The 21,856-nt window shown below is 38.1% G+C and overlaps 1 protein-coding gene across 2 annotated transcripts; it reads right to left on the reverse strand.

Annotated features, from left to right (window-relative positions):
• Nucleotides 1-1,881: 1,881 nt before the first annotated feature.
• Nucleotides 1,882-11,160, reverse strand: FAM200B (family with sequence similarity 200 member B). Of its 2 annotated transcripts, XM_068542273.1 has the most exons (3): nucleotides 11,029-11,160; nucleotides 4,329-4,776; nucleotides 1,882-3,965 (listed from the first exon to the last, which is right to left on the reverse strand). In XM_068542273.1, exons 2-3 carry the CDS (start codon nucleotides 4,370-4,372, stop codon nucleotides 2,018-2,020), a joined length of 1,992 nt encoding a protein of 663 aa, XP_068398374.1. In that variant the 5' UTR covers nucleotides 4,373-4,776; nucleotides 11,029-11,160; the 3' UTR covers nucleotides 1,882-2,017. The 2 variants fall into 2 exon arrangements, with proteins under 2 accessions (XP_068398374.1, XP_068398376.1); XM_068542275.1 differs by lacking the exon at nucleotides 4,329-4,776.
• Between the last annotated feature and the right edge of the window lie 10,696 nt (nucleotides 11,161-21,856).

Here is a 21,856-nt window from a genome sequence, read left to right on the forward strand (position 1 = left end):
CAAAAGTGATTAACTGACTCTTTTTCTTCATTTTCTCCCTTCTTGAATGAGAATGGATCTGTTACGCTATGCCTGTCCCACCACTGTATTTCTAGAGCACAAACTTGCTTTCTAGTTTCACAGCTCCACAGGCAGAGGATTTTGCCCCAGGACACATTATATCCAGAACTGCACCCATAATTTAGATGATTAGATATGAGATTTTAGACTTAAGTTGATACTGTAATGGGCTGAGACTCTGGGGGGCCTTGGAATGGGTGAAGGTATTTCTCATGTGGGATGTATGAGTCTTTGAGGACTGGCAGTGGACTGTGATAGGCTGAATAATGGTACCCCATAAAGATAGCCAAGTCTTAATCCCTGGAACCTGTGAATATGTTGTACATAGTAAAAGGGATTTTGTAGAAGTGACATATACTGACATAAAGACACAAGACCTTTGGGTCAGAGATACAATTTATTACTCATAGCCAAAAAAAAAAAAAAGGAGCCAGATCAGCATTGTGGGTTGGTTTCCCATGCCCCAATTCCCACAGGTGTTAGCTCTGCACACAGTGGGGGCTGCTGGTACATCCTCTCACCCTTCCCTACAGGGAGATTACTCATTACTCCTGGAATGCACGCAAATGTCTCCAGGGAGGTAGGAAAAGGCTTTATCTTTATTTCCCTGGGATGTTTCTTGGGAAAATGTCTCTAGTTTCACCATTCTGGAATGTCCCCTTACACAAGTGTTCTTAAATTAAATGCAAATACTTTCAATCAGAGGATCCAGACTGTGCAGAAATGTGAGCTATTCATGGAAAATTGTCTTCCAACTGTATTTTAAGCACCAAGAAGGGGGGAAAATCTATTACCTTTAATAGAATAGAAAATCTGAAAAATCAAATATTTCTGCTAACCTGTATGATTTTAGAGAAAGACCACACCCAAAGAAACATCACCCAGTGGGGTCAGCAAATATGTAAAGAGAGGCAGAAGTTGAAATTAGTTTGAGGAAGACATATTAAGCAATTAAATTGCTTAATTTTCAGCAATGATGTGAGGAAGCAACATCAATCAATGCCGTTTTGGGATGCTTATAGAGATTATCTGACAAAATCAGATTTTAAAATGTAAAAGCGGCAAAGAAATTTGCCATACATTTAATTATTATTCCTGGGAATATGACCTCATGTTACAGGTATTAGATGTTATTGATTTTTTTCTCCAGCAAATGTAAATGGAATATCCATTTGCTATGTATCATGCAAGATGACACGATCTCTGCTCCTATGGAGCATTCATTCCAAGGTGGCAGGTTGACAGAACTAGTAATCACATAAATAAATACAAATATTACAAATTACATACTACCAAGAAAACAAAGAAATAAAAGGAAGAATAAAGAAGGATGTACCCAAACTAAAGTGGTTAGGAAAGACCTCTTTAAAGAAGTAACATATAATTCAATCTATTCTCAAAATAGAAGTCAGAGTGAGTTTTTTAAAACCTAATTCACATCATGTCTTTCCTCCACAGAACCCAACTGCTCTCCATTTCACTGACAAAAATCCAGAGCCCCTATAATGGTCTAGAGCCCTTCATGATTTGGTCCCCAAATAGTTCCCTGACCTCCTTTCTTATTACTTTCTATAGCACTTATTATCTTCTAAATATTATAAAGGTTATTTATTATGTTTATTGTCTCTCTCTCTCCTTGACAGAACATAAGCTCCACTAGAGAATTGTCTGTTTTCTTCATTTTGTATCCCAAATGTGTCTAGAACGGTACCTGACCTCTAATAGAAGTTCATTAAATTTTTGTTCAATGAACATAAAATTACATTATGATTTTATTCGTATTAAAATATAACAAAAATAAAAACAAAGTTATCACATACACTGCTGTATTAACATTTAAATACAACAGATAAAAAAATCACAAAATAAGAACTGCAGAAACAAAAACCAGGTAAGATTTGTTTACACAACATTGTAAAGCAACTATACTCCAATTAAAAAAAAAAAAAAGATTTATTTAACGTGGTAGGTGTGCTTGCCCGTTCATAAGTTCATTCCAGTCTGGAACACAGGAGGATAATGCTACTCGCATATCTGCTGCGCCATTTAATCCGTTCCTTTCCTTTGCTTTTAACTGGGTTAAGACCGAAAACCCTAGTTCACACAAACTAGTTGCTGTGAATGGTAATAGCAGCAGGATACTCTTTCGGCTTATCAAAGGAAAGTCTTCCTTTATCTTAATCCAAAATGCTGATAAACTTAGTGTTTCATAATCATTCTTCGATGTATATGAAGAACTGAGCTGCAATAATTCATTTTCTTCCTCAGGCACCAAGTTTAACTCAATTATTGATTCTGGGTTTCGAAAAGCAAACGGATCTTTTACCCAACAATTCTGTCTTAATGTTTCAAATTTCTCTTCTGGGAATAAATGGTTAAAGGTTTGGCAGAGAGAAGTGAGGTGCAACAATATCTCTAGTTTTATTTCTTCCAAAATGTTTTCATTGATAACATTCTCTTCAATGTGCTGCAAAAACCTTGGAAACATGTAGTAGCTAGGACGGTTGCTTTTAAGCCTCGCTTGCCACAACAGTAACGCCTTCTGGAATCCTTGGATACGTTCGGCCTGTTGGAATATGTCACTGTTTTTCCCCTGTAGTTTTAAACGTAGTTCATTAAGGATGCCAAAAATATCAGTTAAATATGCCAGTTTCGTAACCCAAATATCATCCTCAAAAATAGCTGCCAAATGAGACTTCTTTTCAATGAGAAAAACGTGGATCTCATTCCTGAGTTCGTAAACCCTGCTCAGTATTTTCCCTTGAGACAACCAACGAACTTTGGTGTGATACAGTAAGTGGGTATAATTAGCTCCAATCTCCGAACAAAACGTTTCAAGAAGTCGGCTGTTTAGTGAGCTCCCTTTAATAAAGTTAACAACTTTCACTGCCTTTTTCAATACTTCCATGAGCTTCTGTGGAATCTCTCTGGATGCTAACGCTTCACGATGTATAAAACAATGATTCCACGCACCACTAGTAACTTCTAGCAATTTTTTAATTACTCTGCTCTGTTTTCCAGTGATGTTTGCTGTTCCATCACTTGTAATTCCTTTGCAGTTTTTCCAGTTTAATTTATACTGACCAACAATGCACTTTTCTAATTCTGTGAAAATATCTAATCCACTTAGGTGTGAGGTTAAGTTTAAACAACACAAAAAATCCTCCATAAAATCGCCTTGCCACGCATATCTGACATAGACTAAAAGTGCTGTGCAGCTTCCAGTATCTGTGCTTTCATCAAGCTGGATTGCAAAATCTATTCCCGACTGCAACCGAGTAATAAGCATTGCCTCTAAATGTTCGGCAATTGTACAAATTCGAAGAGATATTGTGTTATCACTAGGAATCGTTTTTAATTTATCAGCAGATTTATCATCAAAAATTGTACGCACCATATCCAAACATGCTGGAAGAATAATTTTTTCAGCAGCTGTGTGAGCCATTTTCTCTTTTGCCACACGATATGCAACTAAATATGATGATAATAAGGTTTTCTCACTAACAGTAGTAGAGCAGCTAAGAAATTGTGTTGATGATTTTACATCTATTTTCTTTCTTTGAAAATATTCAAGAGGCTTATCAATAAGTTCAGCATGCTGTGTTTCTAAGTGCCTTTTTAATTTTGAAGGTTTTAAGCTTTCATTTGCAAGAATATTATTACAAATAACACACTGAGGTCTGTCATTTTCAAAGGGTTTTTCACATTTGATAAAACCGTATTTTAAATAATCTTCATTATAACGCCTTGCAGTTACTTTTTTCTTTTTGAAACGTGGCTCAAACGAAGTTGATGTCTGCAGATTAGAGTCAATAGTTTTCTCAATATTGTCACTATTCATACTTCCAGATCCAGCAGTAGAACTTGAACATGCTTCTGCATACTTTGCTTCATTATTCCTCTTTCTTTTAAAAAAGAAATGATCCATTTTAAAAGCAATTTTGAATAAAATATTATAATTGCCACTAACTATAATTGTCACTAATATATATATATATATATATATATATATATTTTTTTTTTACTGCCTAGATAACATCTTTCCAAAAAATGCAGTTTGCAACTGAATCTCAGTGGAACATCTCAGACTTTATATCCATTTGCAAGTCATGGTAATATACAACTAGACTGCAGATCAACCTTGTTATTATGAAAACCAAATAAGACATCAGCGGACAATGATTTAAAAACCATTTCTTAGGCAATCAATGTACATTCTATTCATCATATCCCCTCCATCAAATATCTTTCCACATATTGAAACTGACCTTAGTATTCCTTGCAAGGTGTATAATTCTGGCAAAGGATTCATGTAAAGCACTCTGATATTTTATATTTTATTTTGTTTTTAAAAATGTTCGTCATGACTCACAAAATTGATTTCATGACCTACTAAATGGGTCACATGCATAATGTGAAAAACACTGATATAGAGACGTTTTCCTCTTTTGTGTTAGTGGCTTGACTACGTCTGCTTGATGATCAAAGAAACTAGCTGATCTGCTAAACTGTTGGCTGATACAGAAACTTTCTTGAAGTGGTAGGTATATATCATTCCTGATTTTCATTCCTGATACTTTTTGATGGGAAGGGTTTTTAAGAGTGCCAGTATGGTTTGATCTTGTGAGGTTCCAATGAGGTTTTCCATGGCTAGGTCAACTATAAGGTTGGAGTTGGTGACATATTTTTAGAACTGTCTTGGAATGCATCCTTGACCTGGGAATAAGACCAGAGATATGACATTAAGCATTACAATACAGAGAAATAGTGTTGCCAGCTATAGGGACCTTTACAGAATCCAAGGTCATGGGTGCTGAAGCAAAAAGCTGGTAGCTCTCAACACAATGTTATATAGGCTTAGGCCTTTTTCTGTAAGGCAAACCACCTCAACCAAGATTGGGAGATAGAAAAAATGATATAAGACCTGGGAGTTGGCATCAGGAGATGCAAAGTACATTGACGAAGCTAAACACAGCAAACCATGGAGGAGCACAGTTCATTCACTATATATACTTCCTCTTAGTTCAGTCTGGCCATGCCCATCTTGTAAGTACTTCCCGCACTGCTCTCTTTGAACTTAGGATATTTGGGTCTTATCAGCATAATACAGCACTTCCTTACAAACCACTCCATCAAATAATGCCACTTTGGGGAGGTGGGGGAGGAAGGGTAAAGTCTTACATTTACTGTAGTGTTTATTAGAAATTAAACATTTTAACAGTGTTAATAGTTTTATTAGGATTGTTTGCACTAACTAGATTTTATTTTCTGTAATTCTTGATGCTCTGGCATTTGGGTTCTCACTAATCAGAGAGGGAACTAATCCTCCCAGGGTTGGGTAATTCCTAGAGATAGCAAACAACTTGACTGATAGCTCAACCCAGGAACACAACTTTAGAGCCAGCCCTACCCACACTTCCCCCACCCTCCCAAATCAGGTTCTTATTCTCCAGATATTCCCCTGCCCTGTTTACCCCAGGGCCAGGTAACCATGAACTAGGGACAGCCCCCATGCCCTGAATCCTGGTGAAACTGTTAAGAAAGCCAATCTGAAACCTGCTTACCTTGCTTGGCCAATTCCTTCCTGAGAAAACCACAATACAGGCTTTTCCACATTTCCCCTTCCACCCCCTCTCCCTCCTGCCCAACCCTGGTGCTTCCCATGTGGCCACCCTGTATAGCATGGCACAGCATGCCCTACCTCCTGTATCTAGGGATCTGTGAGTATAAAAACTACCTACGTCATGACAGCCATTTCAAGTCTGTTTGCCTTATCATACCTGATTAAAACAAATTGTAGGTAAATCATTTTTACTTCATCTTTGTTCTGGTTACAAAGTTACAAAGTTGCATAGTTTGGCCCTAATCCTATTTTCCACATAATGTCTGTTATTTTTTAGCATAAATTTTGCATTCCATGAGTTCTTCTAAGTCATAGTGTTAAAGCTGAAACACCCGTATCTCGAGATTACTTTTATTACTTGCCTGGTGAATGGATTCCCCCAATCACTTGAGAGGAAGATTGGAATCCTTCAGTTTTGGGGACATACTAAATATTTGTCATTCTAGCTATCACCCATCCTTCACCTGTGAGTGAAACAGTATCATACAGTACACAAGGTATAGGTTTCAGGAATACCAGGCAGCACTCAAAATGTGTTACAAATTATCTGAATGCCATCAATTTTCACCAGCCTGTCACCACTGTATTTATGTGGGGGCCTAATCTTTTAATAATAAAGCCAGCTTTGAAAGAGGCATCAGAGCAGATGGTGACCTTGAAACAAGATGTTGCCAGATGGAGAAGGCCTTAGTGAGATTCTTCCCTGAGACTTCATTACTTATTTTTAACAGTAAACTTGAAGGGGACTTACATTATGTCATGTATACTGCACTTTTTAAAATTTTAATAAGCTTTATTTTTTTTAAGAGCAACTTTAGGTTCACAGCGAAACTGAGCAAAAGATAGAGATTTCCCATATATTTCCTGCCCCCACCTATGCACAGTCTTCACCATCACCAACACCCCCCACCGGAGTGGTACATGTTACAGCTGATAGACCTACAGTGTCACATCATAATCACCCGAAGTCCACCCTTTACATTAAGGTTCACCCTTCGTGTTGTACACTCCATGGATTTTGACAAATGTATAATGACATGTATCCATCATTATGGTTTCATAGAGTATTTTCACTGCCCTGAAAATCCTGTGCCTCTGCCTCCCTTCTTTCCTATCCCCACTCTCACTGCCACCAATCTCTAATAGTCACTGAATTTTTTTGTTTGTCTGTTTTTACCAGCTTAGCTCCACAGTTTTGCCTTTTCCAGAGTGCCATACCGTTGGAATTATATGTATATAGACTTTTCAGATTGGCTTCTTTCACTTAGTAATACGCATTTAAGGTTCCTCCATGTATTTTCATGACTTGATAGCTCATTTCTTTTTAGCACTGAAAAATACTTCATTGTCTGGCTGTAACAGTTTATTTATCCATTCACCTACTGAAAGACATCTTAGTTGCTTCCAAATTTTGGCAATTATGAATAAAGCTGCTATAAACATTGGTAGGTTTTTGTGTGGACAAAAGTTTCCAACTCCTTTGGGTAAATACTAAGGAACCTGACTGCTGCATCGTATGTACAAGTACATTTTTAAAGAGGATCCCAGCAAAGGTTGTGTATCCTTTTGTTGCTGGAGCTTGTCAATATTGTGGGCACAGATTATGCTTTATAGATAAAGCATAGATGTTGCTCAACTTTTTTTTTGAAATGGTGCCAGCTTTTGTTAACATAACTCACACACGCTGACAGACTTCAAATAATGCCAAAGGGACTGCTCTAGGATTTCCTGAGTTGTGATGGCCTATCTGGTACTGAGTTATTCTGTTGATGTCTCTGAAATGAACTGCCAATAAACAGAACCAAGTCAGAACTGAGGGGTAAAGGTGGCTGGTGAGATGGGTTACACAATTTAGTATAATTCAGTGAGAAAGAGGGACATGGGGAGCTGTCAAGATAAGACTATTTGGTCAGTTTGGCATTGGACAAATACTAAATCTTGAATTTAGGAGCAGATATTTTATGAGATTAAAAGTTTTAAAGGGCATTCTAGAACAATGCTGTTGGAATGCAGCTTCAGGAATGTGCCAGGAAGGTGGCAGCAGGAGCCATCTGAGAAAACTTTGCTATAGAGAGTAGGGTTAAGTTGTAATATGCACAAGATCAAAATGTATAACCTTGTCTCTAGGCTAGCAGTCTCTTGGCATAGTTTTCCGTGTTTAGTAACATAAAGCATTGGTGTCAACAGGAAGACCTACAAATAGGGGCAAAGGTCAGGGTTTATTAGGATGGTGGCATTTTTAGGTGTTGGTTGCCTTAGGATGGGCTTGAAAATATCAACTTGATTACTTATTATATTATGAATGCTTTAACTAGGACCAGTTGCTAGAGATCTAATGTATATGGTACCTGATTATACTTAAAAAAGAGTACATTTGGGGGGAATTCAGGGCCTGGTCTGAGAAATGGGCAAAGCTTTTCTTTGGAGGTCTTATGTCCTGTCTGCCAAGGTAGTTAGTAGGACTAAAGAGTTTATGGCAGATGCCTATTGGATGTCACAGCATTGTGGACAACATCAATACATTAAATCAGAACTAAACTGCTGAAAAAGCAACTGCATCTAAATCTCTTTGATGAATAAGAAGAGTTGGAGAGCAATTCACAACAGCCTTGAAGCAATCTGACTCAGATATATAACTGCCCTTAATAGCTGAAAGAGAACATTTATTGATTCTTCCTGTCACAGTGAAGGATGCTCACTTGTTTTTAATGTTCCTTCCCTCCACATGAAATTTCAAACCACTACAATTTTATCCTGTATGCCACCTCTCCCCAGATATTTTATAGACATTTACCTTATACAGTTAAAGAAAAACAGTGTTAAAACGCTCTCCAAAGTCTTTTGTTTGCCCTCTCTTTTCTTTATCTATGTCTCTGAAAGGTGCCTTAATGGCAAGTCACAGGAGTTTGGAGGGACAGGTTCAAACCTGAGGGCTTTGGTCTAACCGTAAGTTTTGGAACTTTAAACAGAGATATTCTCAATTAGAACTCAATGTAAATCAGAGCATATACATATGTTAACATGAATAACTACATGTGTGATTCCATAACCCAGATGGGTTCTGCTGGGACAGGTCCTTTCTGGCCAAAACTTCAAAAATCTATAGATGTGTGCACTGATGCTTAAGATGTGTGTGTTGAGGCTGACTGCTGTGGATATATAACCACATTTCAGAGCAATAATGTTCTTTAATTGGGTGTGCATCTATCTTAGCCATTCTTTAGGAGAGAATTTCAGTTAAGGTGACCAAATACTTGTAGCTGAAAGTTTCTTATATACCAAGGTGCAATAATAATGACCTATTCCTAGAACAGTGTTTGTTGTAATGGTAGGTACTCAGTAAATGTATTTGAAAGATTGAATGAGAGAATGACAACTGTAGCAAACTGTACCATGTACATTGTTTTTATTAATGAAAAATAAGTTACCAAACTATATTTGAACAATTTGGTAATATGTAAGACAAAGGTTAGTAAGACCTATTCTTTAAAACTGGATCAACGATATTCTATTTCAAAATAAACTGCTTATAATGTTAAGTAGTAGAAACAATGGTCTTATAAAAACATAAATGTAAACTATATTCAGATTTATCTTATAAAGCCTAACACTTAAATCTACCTGAAAATAAGAAACACATTAAAAAAAACTAATATCTCATTTGTATTACAATAATTATTCTTTTAGACAAAAACAATTGTCTTTAAATCATTCTGTTCTGTTATATTTTTACTATTCTCATTTCAATCCAGTTCTCTGTGGGCGTTCATAATCGGCTATACTTCAGACTGTTATATCCAAAAAGTATTCTTAAAGGGCTTACTCTCTCTCCTCAAGCAGACAATTCACCTACAATAATAGCAGACATAGTATATTAGGTATAGACCTGATAGATGTGGGGATGAAAGCATGGGGAAATCCTTTTCTAACTGAAAGAGGATGCAAGGTAACAGCTAAATGGGAGTCAGAAGTAGAAAATGTTGCAAGCTTGACAGAAGAAGGTATGAAATAGTTGTTTACAAAAGTGGTGCTACGAATGGACTAGGAAAATGTGTTAGGATTTTAAGCAGGTCTGCATGATTGCCTTACATGCTTAATGCAATGATCATTACTGCTATGATGCTTGATAGGTGTGGTCTTTAATTCCCTGCCATGAATTTTTACCTCTCAGACATATTTCCATGGTGCTATTATCTTCTAAAAATACAGCTCTGATCAGTTTCCTCATAATTCAAAAATCTCTATCGGCTCTGAGCAGTGTAATCTCCTCAGGATAATGTCGTTTAAATCTAAGCCTCATCCTATCTCTCTAGGTTTCTCCTTCATCCCATATCTCCATACTATTCTACACTTTAAGCTCTAAGACTATGGGAGTTCTTGAAATACGTCATGCACTTTCATGCTTCTGCTTTCGTTCTGGCTGGTATTCTCCTTGCCTTAAGTCATTTGAAATCCTATTCATTCTTCATGATTTAGCTCAAATGCTACAGCATTCATCCAATCAACTAACATGCAAGTATTTACAATGTGCCAGGTCCTGGGGATACAAAGCAAGAAAATGAATAGTGATATATTCATATAAGGGAACACCTGTTCAGCTGTTACAAGGAATGAACTAGAGTTACATAACACTGACAAATCTTACATTACTTTAAAGAAAGCTGCCAAAGGATATACAAATTTCTGATTGTTAAAACTATGCAAAACAGCACTATATGCAATCAGAAATTAAAAGGGTGGTTACCTTGGTCAAGAGGGAACATAACGGGATTGGGTGGAGCAGACAAAGGACATCAGTTATATAATAACTATTTCTCCAGTTGGGTGTCAAGTACATATGTATTAGTTATAGTTTTATTTCTACTTTTTGTCTGTCTAAAGATATTCTATTTTTAAAAGGGATGGTTAAAGCGTGATTCCTTCCTGAAGGCATTGCAAACCTGTCCCATAACCAGTAATTTAAAATTATGTTCTTTCTGTCTCTGGTATTCTCCTTTGTTTCCTGTATTGCCATTGTGCACACATCAGTAATACTTAGGCCTTAAGAGTAGGAACTTGCAGGTACGAGCTTTAGGTAGATTAGAATGTAACCCTCTTCCCAGGAGACTCCCGTTTGCTCCAGTTCTCCAGGGACCTAACTAGGCCTAAGAACCTCAGCCTGACCCCTTCAGCTGACCCGAGAACATCTTCCCTCGGATCCCGGACCGCTGACCCCTTCCCCCGGGAGACGTCCATTCGCCCCCTGAGCAAAAGCAAAACGTGCCTCCCGCCAACGAACCCCGGAATGTCTCCCTTCAGTGGACTCCGGACCACTCCCACCAGAGGTTGCCTTTCTTCCTTCTCACCTCCAGCCTCACGCCGCGAGCCTCGCGCCTCGCCTGCCGACCCGCGGTGCGCCTCGCCCCCCATTCTCTACACAACACCACTTCCAGTCTAACCTCAACACTCACAGAACTCACACTTCCAGCCGGAAAAGGGCTGACTCGGTCCTCTGCGCATGCGCGGAGCTAAGAGTCGCCCCTGCCCTCGCGGTCGTCTCGCGGTATTGCCTTTTCCCGCGAGAGTTATTTGAGCTTTCTGGCGGTAACCACGCCCTCGGCTGTCCGCGGCCGGCTGACCGGAGTGTGAATTTTGTCTGCTGAAAATCTGGCTGTGGTCAGTCGAGCCAAATGCAGCCGAGAGCGGACACATTCGTCCCGGCCGGGTTCTGGCGCCGTGGGGGCCAAGAGGCTGCTGCCGATTAAGGAGGCCTCCCAGCTTGCGCAGCAGCCGCATCAGAACCGGGCGAAGCTGGTGGTGGCGTTGAGCCGCACCTACGGCTCGGCGGTCCCCGCCACCCCTTGCCGCCCCGCCTGGTACACCCGTGAGCACGTTACTTTGTCAGTCTTTGTAAGGGAATTACAGAGATGTTTTTCAATTCTGCTATCATTTACCTTGTTTACTTATTTAGAGAACCATATTGTTCTTTGTAATCATAGTAGGCTTGTGTCTCTAGGTTAGAAGTTCACCGATTTTTAACATAAATCTGCATTTCATTAAATAGATATAAAATGTATATTAAATATATATATTTGTATTTCTGCCCTGTAATGATTTTAACAAAACACGTTTCTTAGGAACAGAATAAGTCAGTGCAAAGAAGTTCATTTTTGTTACAAACTATTTTTCAGGTTAATATACAGGTGTCCCCCCACTTTTCAAAAATTCGATTTAGGCCACTTCGCTTTTACAAAAGACCTGTATTGTATTAGTACCTGTTTTCATAACTGAAGGAAATCTGGAGGGTTTTCACTTTTACGAAAAAACGGCAAAAAGCGATAGTACTTGGTATGCTTAGCCTTCAGCGGTTTTTTTGCAGGGATCCTTTACCGAGGCAGCGCGCAGACCCGGCAGCCTGAGTGGCACAGCCAGGCTCCTTCCCTGGAAATACACTCAGCGTCTCAGCATCAAGCCCCCATAGCTTGGAACTGTGTCTGTGAGCATCTGTGCTGCATCTCGATTTATTTCGTGCATCCGTCAGCAAGTGTCCTAAAGTATCAGAAAAGCTTAACATAAAACCAGATGTAGTTTTAAGTGTTTTGATTGGGGTGAACGAACTGGGCATTGTGTGTGAGTTGAACTTGCTTGGGTCCACCGTTTCCACGCAGAGAGAAAGAATCTTGAAAGCTGCCAAAGTTACTATTGCTTCTGTTAGTAGCAAAGTGGTCTCAGTTGACATCCGGCAGTGGGTAAACTGGAAAGTCTATTGCTTGAGTGGACTGATGGTTGTACAAAGCGAGGTGTTTAAGTTATCTTATGGAGAAATCGGTCAGTCTTTCCAATAAGCTGAAACAGAAAGCACTTGGACCACGGTGATGAAAGTGTTGCAACAGTAGAATTTGAAGGTAGTCATGGATGGTTTGATTGGTGAGGGCAGGTTCTTAGCTTAAAAGTTACTGGAGAGAGTGCTTCCGCTGATACTGAAGCTGCCAAAAAGTTCCCGGAACTGAAGAAAATAATTACAGGAGGTGGTTATTTGTATAAGTGTTTGACCCTGAAGATGTTGTTGAAGAGGTTTTGGCATCCCATGACTAAGAACTGACAGATGAAGGGGTGATGCCATTGCTAGAGGAAAGGATGCTATTCGAATACTAATTGAAACCGAACACAGTAGTGAACAGCCTAAAAGTAAAGCCCTCCAGGAACTCAACATGAAGCACCTGCATGAGATTTTCACTGTAATTGACAGTGCTGCAATGATAGCAGAGGAGGTATGACTTTAATTTTGAAAGGGCATGTAGGTTTAGGGCAAGTTTGCAGGATGTTTTGAGTGCCTGCAAACAACTGCATGATAGAAAAATGCATGAGGATAAGCAGTCAAGCAATACTGTCATATTTCAAGCCTTCCACATCAGCCACAGCTGATGAACCTCAACATTTGACACTGAGGCAGGCAGTTATAGAAGAAGGTGAAGACATTAGGGACCTGCTTGCTCTGACGGATTCAAACAACGGTGAGATGTTAATAGGTGACCCCCTTCCTCTGTCTCCTACGTCCCCATCTCCACACGCCCCCACCACAGCCTAACACACCTTCATCACCACCTCTCAGCCTTCCAGTGTGCCGCTCGCTGTCCTGTCGATTCTGCTAAGTGAAACTATACTGTACAGACATTATTTCTACTTTATCCAGGCAGTGTGTTTATCATATCATACCTGCTTTTACTATATGCTAGTGTTATTTTAGGTTTTATGTGTTATTTGGTATGATTTGGTAGGTTATTTTTTGAGTCTGGAAATGCTCAAACTTTCCCCATATAAATTAATGGTAATTGCTTCTTCACTTTATACCATTTTGGCTTACGAAAGGTTTCATAGAAACATTCTACTTTCAGATATGGAGGAAAACCTGTATTCCTAGCCTTTTATTATAATTTAGTTTAAGAAATAGAAAAAGAGTTAAATACAATAGTTTTAATTTCAACTCTAAGACTTTACATGACTTTGACAAAATCAAAAAGCATTTCTTTACCTCAAGCTACTACCTTGTTGTTTAAATTTATTTATTTATTTATTTATTTTTGGCTGCACTGGGTCTTTTTTGCTGCACGCGGGCTTTCTCTAGTTGTGGCAAGCGGGAGCTACTCTTCGTTGCAGTGGATGTGCTTCTCATTATGGTGGCTTCTCTTGTTTCGGAGCATGGGCTCTAGGCATGTGGGCTTCAGTAGTTGTGGCACGAGGGCTCAGTAGTTGTGGCTCACCGGCTCTAGAGCGCAGACTCAGTAGTTGTAGCGCATGGGCTTCGTTGCTCCGCAGCATGTGGGATCTTCCTGGAGCAGAGATCGAACCCGTGTCCCCTACATTGGCAGACAGATTCTTAACCACTGCGCCACCAGGGAAGCCCCAAGCTACTACCTTTTTTACTTGCAGGATTTCAAAAAGATTCTTCCATATGCTCTGCATTGTTCTGCACTTTGTTTTTTTTTTCACTTAACAGTATATTCTGGATATTCCTTCTTGTCACTATTTAATTAAACTTACGCATTCTTTTTTTTTTTTTCTTTCGGCTGTCATATATTCCATTTTGTGGATATACTCAGATTTGTAGCCAATCTCCTATAGATGGACACTTGTGTTGTTTCCAGCCTTTGGATATTAGGAACAATGCTTTAATGAATAAATGTCATTTCTTACATTTGCAGGGGTAACTCTTAGATCCTCTGAAGAGAATTGCTGGTTTAAAGAGGAAATGTTTTTGTAAATGTGATAAATATTGACAGTTGGCCTTTCAAGAGTGGTCCATTCTGCACTCCCATCAGCAGCGTATGAGAGATATTGCTTTTTTTTAGGTGGATTGGGAGGAACTAGAAAGTGATTGGGGGCATGTTTTTTGATAGATGAGAAAATTTCTACGTAAAATCCTGAACAGTTTGAGAATAGGAGTTAGAATGATAACATATATGTAAAAAAGAAATTGCTGTGTGATGGGAAGGGTCAATTGTAAAAGGCAGTGTTGAATTCAGACCAGTGTTGTTGTCGTTTTTAACTGAACTGTGCCTTTGATACGTGTTTCTCAATAGATTCAAGGATGTAGAGAAGAATCAAAAGAATCTTATGTGATATTTTAAAATCTATGCTGCCTTGCTCCATGACAGCAGTAACTCAAAAACAGGAGACATGGGTGAATGATTACTCAAGTCTATTCTCAACAATTTATTCTTCTGGATAGACGATTAAGAGTTATTAAAGAGTGAAGATTTTAGTTTAATGAAAATTATTCATATTACCGAGAGTCTTAGGTTAGTGCTAGAAATAAAGTCTTTTATCAATGTAGTTTGTGAAGGATTTGTTTTGTGTTTCTGGTTGTCAATAAAACATTTTTTCAAGAGGCATTTGTTTATGCCTTAAATATGCTATGATGTTGTGTAAATATGAACCTGCAGCAGAGTGAGAAATAGAATTTGCAGCAGTTTATTATTTCTTTAACCAAACAGAAGGAAGATGAAGACAGCGACATTTCAAGTTATTTTAATTATTTTACTTTCTTCTTGAAAGTATTCCGGAAATTTTGCCAGTTTTTATTAACATTCACAGGGAGTGAGTATATCATTTAAAAATTTACCAGATTGAAAACCTTAAGGACTTGTATAATTTAGAGAAAAAACAGCTAGGATTCTAAATATATATATAATATAAATAAATTAATTTATAGTATACACACACACATACCTACATACACATATATTTGTCATATTAAAGTGACCTTATAAATAATACCTTTTTCTGTAGGATAAACTATGATCATGATTAAAAGCTGATTTAATAGATAATGCTAGCTTTAATTTAAAAAATTTAAGAACAGTTTCAGGTAAATATATTTAAATGAGTGCTCTACTTAGCAAGGAAGTTAAAAGACCATTTTTTTTGGTTCAAAAATTATTTCATTCTTATTATTTAGTAAATATTTCAGACAAGGATTATTTTGAGACTATGTTAAATGTACATTTTGTACACGTATGTATGAAATTAGTATTATAGCTTCTGGGTTTTTTTTTTTGCATGAATTGTACCTTCTTTATGAGTTATTATTAAAGTCTTGAATTGTGAACTTGAGGAAATCAAATGGTTGTCATTATAATGCCACCTGGGGATAAGTTTGATCAGTGTTTTCTTTAAGGACTGAGGCAAATAACAATGAAGTTCAATTTTGAGGGTGCCAGATTCTAAATAAGTTCTTGGGAAATATGCCAGAAAATGCCCAGATTGATAATGTTTTGTGTATAAAATTAATTAAGCCATTCTTATTAGACTGAAAGATAAATTTCCAAATACAGGCAATTCTGGCTCTTTCAGTACTTAAGACTATTCCCTATGGTTAAAGGTATATATGACATGCCTATTTTTTTACTTCATATTTTTTTCTTTCTTTAACTTTAAATACACAGTAGTTGAATTTTTCCTTATTAAATATATAATATACAGTAAGAGAAAAGAGTGTATACGATGCATGCACACTTCTGTGCGCACACTTCTGTGCGCGCGCGCACACACACACCATTTAAAGATCTGTAGTTCCAACGGCAATTCTGTGACAGCAATTGGATGTCCTATAATTTGACACCTAGAGTTAGAACAGACCCATAGGTCAAGGGCTCAGCCCCACAAGACTGCCTCCACAACAGATGCCAGCCAGGAGTTTAAAGTATCCCAAAGCTACCTACACTTCTACCCAGCTGACTCCAAATTCAGCGATTCCCATGACTGCTCACCCCCCCGCCCCCAGCTGTGATAATTCTCTAGAATGACTGACTGGACTCAGGAAAGCGCTATACTACCTACTCCAGTTTTATTATAAAGGGGCAAAGTATGGGACGCAGGGAGTGCAGAGCTTCCATGGCCTGCCTGGGTGTGCCACCGTCTCAGCACATTGGTGTGTTCACCAACCTGGAAGCTTCTTGAGCCTGGCTGTTTCAAGGTTTTTTATGGGATTTCATTGAGTAAGCATGATTGATTAAATCATTGGCTATTTAACTGAAAATCTTTAGTCCCTCTCCCCTCCCTGGAAATTGGGGGATGGGCCCTGAAAGTTACAACTCTATAATCACCTGGCTGGTTTTTCTGGTGACCAGCTTCTATCTTGAAGCTATCTAGCGTCTCCCAACCCACCAAGAGTCACCTCATTAGCATAAACTCAAGTGTGGTTGAAAGGGACTCAGGAATGACAAATGACATTTCTATCACTCAGCAAATTCAGGAGGTTTCAGGAACTCTACCAGGGACCAGGGACAAAGATCAAATACTTTTTTTATTATACCACAAGAGAATAAAAAAGTGAACACATATACCCAACACCTAATTAAGAAATAGAATACCAAGGTACCTTTTTAAGTCTCTTATGTCTCTTTCTTAATGTATTCCCCCTCCTTCTTTCCCAGAGGAAACCACTATCATGAATTTTATATTATTCGTTACCTTGCTTTTCTTTAGAGTTGAGTTTATTATAAGGCTACCTAGGTGTATCCCCAAAATATGCACTGTATCTTTGCTTTTTTTTAACCTTATTATGAATGTAGTTATTTTGCATGTATTCTTTTGTAACTAATTTTTTTTTCCATTTAACACTGTTTCTAAGAGTAATCCAAATTTATGCATGCAGCTATAGTTCATTCCTTTCCACTACCATATAATATTTTGTATTAGAAATGCAACACACTTGAGTTATCTGCTATATTGTTTACTATTATGAACTAAACTTAGCATTCTCAAACATGTGCAAAAGTTTCTCTGGCTAATATGCCTAGAGGTGGTGTTATGGACTGAATTGGGTTTCCCCAAAATTCAAATGTCGAAGCCCTTACTCCTAATACCTCCCAATATCTCAGAATGTGACTGCATTTGGAGATACGGTCTTTAATAAAGAGGTAATTAAGTTAAAATGAGACCTTTGATGGTGGTGGAGTGGCGGGGGTGCCCTAGTCTGGTCTGATTGTTGTTCTTATAAGAAGAGGAGATTAGGACATACAGAGAAATGCTGGACATGTGCATGCAGAGAAGAAAGGCCAGCGAAGACACTGCAAGAAGACATCTGCAATGCCTGGGAAGAAACCAAACTATATTCTTGGACTTCTAGCCTCCAAAACTCAGAAAATAAACTGGTGTCTAAGCCACCCAGTCTCTAGTATTTTTGTTATGGCAACCCTAGCAAACAAATACAGTTAGAATTGCTAGATGGTAGGATTATGCACAAGTTCAGTTTAGTTAGTAACGCCAATATATTTTTAAAGTACTTGGACCGATTTACAGTCCTACTGGCATGTATGAGAATTCTTGTTCTACATCCTTGCCCAAACCTGATATTGTCAGACTTTACTTTCTCCAGTCTGTTGGAAAGGAATGAAATCTTATTGTCATATTAATTGCATTTTCCTGATAGTTAAGGAGAGTTGAATATCTTCATGTGTTTCTTGTTTCTGTATCAATAAAATGCCTGTTATATCTTCATCCACTGTTCTTTTCTGTTATTTGTTTTTTTATTACTGATGGGTAGGAGTTAATTTTAATGAAAGTAAGATTTATCCTTTAATGACCTGTCTTCTTTTATGTCTTATTTAAGAAATTCTTCCCAACCTCCAGAGTAAAAGAATATATTCTCTCATTTTTTTTCTGAATGTTTTACATTTGAATCCTTAATGTACCTGGAATTGATTTTTTTTAAAGTTTGGTTTGAGGTAGATGTATAGTGTCATTTTTTTCCCATGCTAATAACAGTTGTCTTAGTCCTATTTATTGAATAGTCTTTGGCAGCTCTGTTATACATCACGTCTGCCAATGATGTGGTTCTCTTTCTGGTCTCTAATTATGATTTTTGTCTACCTCTAGACCAGCATCACATTGTCTTAATTACTATGGTTTTATAATAAATCTTAATATCTGGTAGTAAGTGGATTTTTTTGTTTTAAATTTTATATATATACAGATGTATATTTAACAATTGATATGTGTATGATCTTGAACCTGTCAAATGTGGAGAATAGAGCTAGGTGTGTTTAAGCATAGGAAATGGTCTTTGCTCCAAAGACTAAAAAAATTCTTTTCAAGGCAACTCAAAATCAAACCAATGAGCCTTTAAAACAGCCATTTCTAATATGAGACCAGGGTTTGTGGGGTATTATGGATGGGGTTTTAGGTGGAAAAAGGTGGTCCATGAGTTGATAGTTGTTGAGGCTAGTTGGGTATATTAATTTTATAGGTTTCAGTGGTTTCTTTTCTTAATAAATATAGAATGTATCACTTGCTAGATAATTATATTGGGCCTTTAATGACTACTTTTGTCTTTTTGTTTTCTTAAGATTTTGTACTCAGAGAATTCCATTTCTTCAGTAAGGCCTAATGATATATCAGGTAAATGTACATAAAGTTAATAGATTTGAAGGTCATACTTTTTGTTACTGTTATGAAATTTTTCAAAGAGAATACAGTAAAATGAACCCAACACCTAACTTCAGCCATTATGAATATTTGGCCAGTTTTGTTTCTCTTCCTTCCCCCTCCTCACACCCAGGCCACATACCCAGGCCACAAGTGTGAAGTAAACACACTTCACACACCCCAACCCACTCTCGGCCAGAATTATTTTAAAACAAATCTTAGCTGTCATTTCATCTAATATCCAGTGTTCAGATTTTTCTAATTTTCTCAAAAAAATTATTTTTCATGCTTGTTTCTTTGAATTGGGATCTAAACTATATCTATACATTTCATTTGATATTTCTTATGTCTCTTTTAATATTCAACAAGCTCTCTTCCCCTCTCTTTCCTTGACATTTATTTGTTGTAGAGATTGGGTCATTTGTCTAGTTGAATTTCCCATATTCTGGATTTGGCTGATTTCGTCTTCGTACTATCACTCAATCTGTTCTATCATGTGTATTTCCCATAAACTGCTATTTAATGGTAGATGATTGACTAGATTAAATCTTGACTTTTTTTCCAGGTAGTGGGGCAAAATACTTATGTGGTAGCTTATAAACATTTTATTGCATTCATATCAGGAGGTGAAAGTCTTCAATAATATTTTTCAAACAGTGTCCTAATATACATGATTCAGGATTATAAATGTGTTCTGTAGTCTTTTCATCTCTAATCTTCCTGTTTTTACAGATGGGAAAACTAAGGCCTAGAGAATTAAATATTTGCCAAAGACCAACCAGCTAACTTAATAGAAGTAGGGCTTTTCGCGATAGTGAAGAGGCCCGCGCACCGTGATGAAGAGTGGCCCCCGCTTGCCGCAACTAGAGAAAGCCCTTGCACAGAAACGAAGACCCAACACAGCCAAAAATAAATATATATATAAAAAAAAAACAAGATTACTATTTTTAAAAAAAAGAAATTATGGTTCAGTGCCATAGCTGTAAATCATTTCTGCTCCTGGAGAGGTTAGAAAGGGCTTATAATATTTACCCTTTTTTTTTTTTTCAGACAGAATTTAGGTCTGAGCAAAAGCTTTTGTGTCCTCCAACCTCAAAGTTTATTGGGGATGGAAGTCCAAATTTTCTTTGACATACCATAAAAAGAATCTCATGAGCAGAGGGTCAAACTAATTTTGGAATATATGAATTATGCCCAGTGTTATTTTCAATAGATTTTAAACAAAAATATAGAAATACATTTTTACTGATCTATATGATTTTGGGTTCTGAAACTTCTACACGTTACATGCCTGATACATAACACACAATGTCAGTCCCAGGAGAGAGAAAACAATGAAGCAAGCCAAGGAAACAAGATTCGAACAAGGTAAAGTGATGTGTAGACCAGGGTTTTTCAATTCTTTCCTGTCATGCTGTAGCTTCCAGCTCCTGAATAACAACACATGTTTCCCTTGTCCTAGACACAAGAGTATGTCTCCTCTCTGGGGCACAAGAAGCTCTACAGTTACATATGTGTAGTAAAGTGTGGACCCAGCTGGCATACTCACAATGACCAAATTGTGTTGATTGTACTTTATTTTAAACCAATACATCGCTCCATGCTGAAGTTGCAATAAATGATATATTTGCTTTCTGAAAAAAAAAAAGAAGTAGGGCTTTTTTCCACCTAATACTCCTTTCAAAATTTTGCTTCGGTTGTATATGCCTTCGTCTGAAGGTTTTTATGCATCAGAAAAATGTCAGAGGTGGTCACGATGGCATTTCTGCCTGTTCCAACTAGAGTTTTTGTGACTGAGAAGGTAAGATGCAGTACATGTGTAACTGTGTAAAGTTTACACACTAGTAAACCACTCCCTTGAGTGGTTCTGTTTTTGCATTGCCAGTGTGATAGCTAAGACTTGAGTTTGAAAGTAATAGTCAGAGGGGCCTTAGACAGTACCTAAGCCTGAAGCTTGGTAAATCCACGATAGGAAGAACGTAAGAAAATCTTTATAGGCTACAATTGTATTTGGTTATTTGGTCCTAAATAATTTTTGTGTGTGTGTAGAATTGTTCACCTCATTTCTTTTTTTTTTTTTTAATAAATTTATTTGTTTTATTTATTTTTGGCTGCATCGGGTCTCCGTTGCTACGTGCAGGCTTTCTCTAGTTACGGCCAGCGGGGGCTACTCTTCATTGCCGTGCGCAGGCTTCTCATTGCGGTGGCTTCTCTTGTTGCAGAGCATGGGCTCTAGGTATGTGGGCTTCAGTAGTTGTGGTGCATGGGCTCAGTAGTTGTGGCACACGGGCCTAGTTGCTCCACGGCATGTGGGATCTTCTTGGACCAGGGCTCGAACCCTTGTGCCCTGCATTGGCAGGCGGATTCTTAAACACTGCACCACCAGGGAAGCCCTCATTTCTTTTTTTTATTATTATTTTTAAATTTAATTAAATTTATTTATTTATTTTTGGCTGTATTGGGTCTTTATTGCTGCGTGTGGGCTTTCCCCCCCTTGCGGTGAGCAGGTGCTACTCTTCCTTGTGGTGCGTGAGCTTCTCACTGCCGTGGCTTCTCTTGTCGCAGAGCATGGGCTCTAGGCACACGGGCCTCAGTAGTTGTGGCACGTGGGCTCAGTAGTTGTGGCTCGTGGGCTCTAGAGTGCAGGCTCAGTAGTTGTGGTGCACGGGCTTAATTGCCCTGTGGCATGTGGAATCCTCCCAGACCAGGTCTCGAACCTGTGTCTCCTGCATTGGCAGGCAGATTCTTAACCACTGCGCCACCAGG

The sequence above is a fragment of the Eschrichtius robustus genome, chromosome 4, assembly GCF_028021215.1.
Source record: "Eschrichtius robustus isolate mEscRob2 chromosome 4, mEscRob2.pri, whole genome shotgun sequence".
NCBI lineage: Eukaryota > Metazoa > Chordata > Mammalia > Artiodactyla > Eschrichtiidae > Eschrichtius > Eschrichtius robustus.

Bases quoted from the DNA above. Each gene is read 5' to 3' on its own strand.
- FAM200B (XM_068542273.1), bottom strand. From the start codon at position 4,372: ATGAATCCTTTGCCAGAATTATACACCTTGCAAGGAATACTAAG. The intron at 3,966-4,328 runs GTCAGTTTCAAT...CTTTTTTAAAAG, and splicing joins ACCTTGCAAGGAATACTAAG to AAAGAGGAATAATGAAGCAA.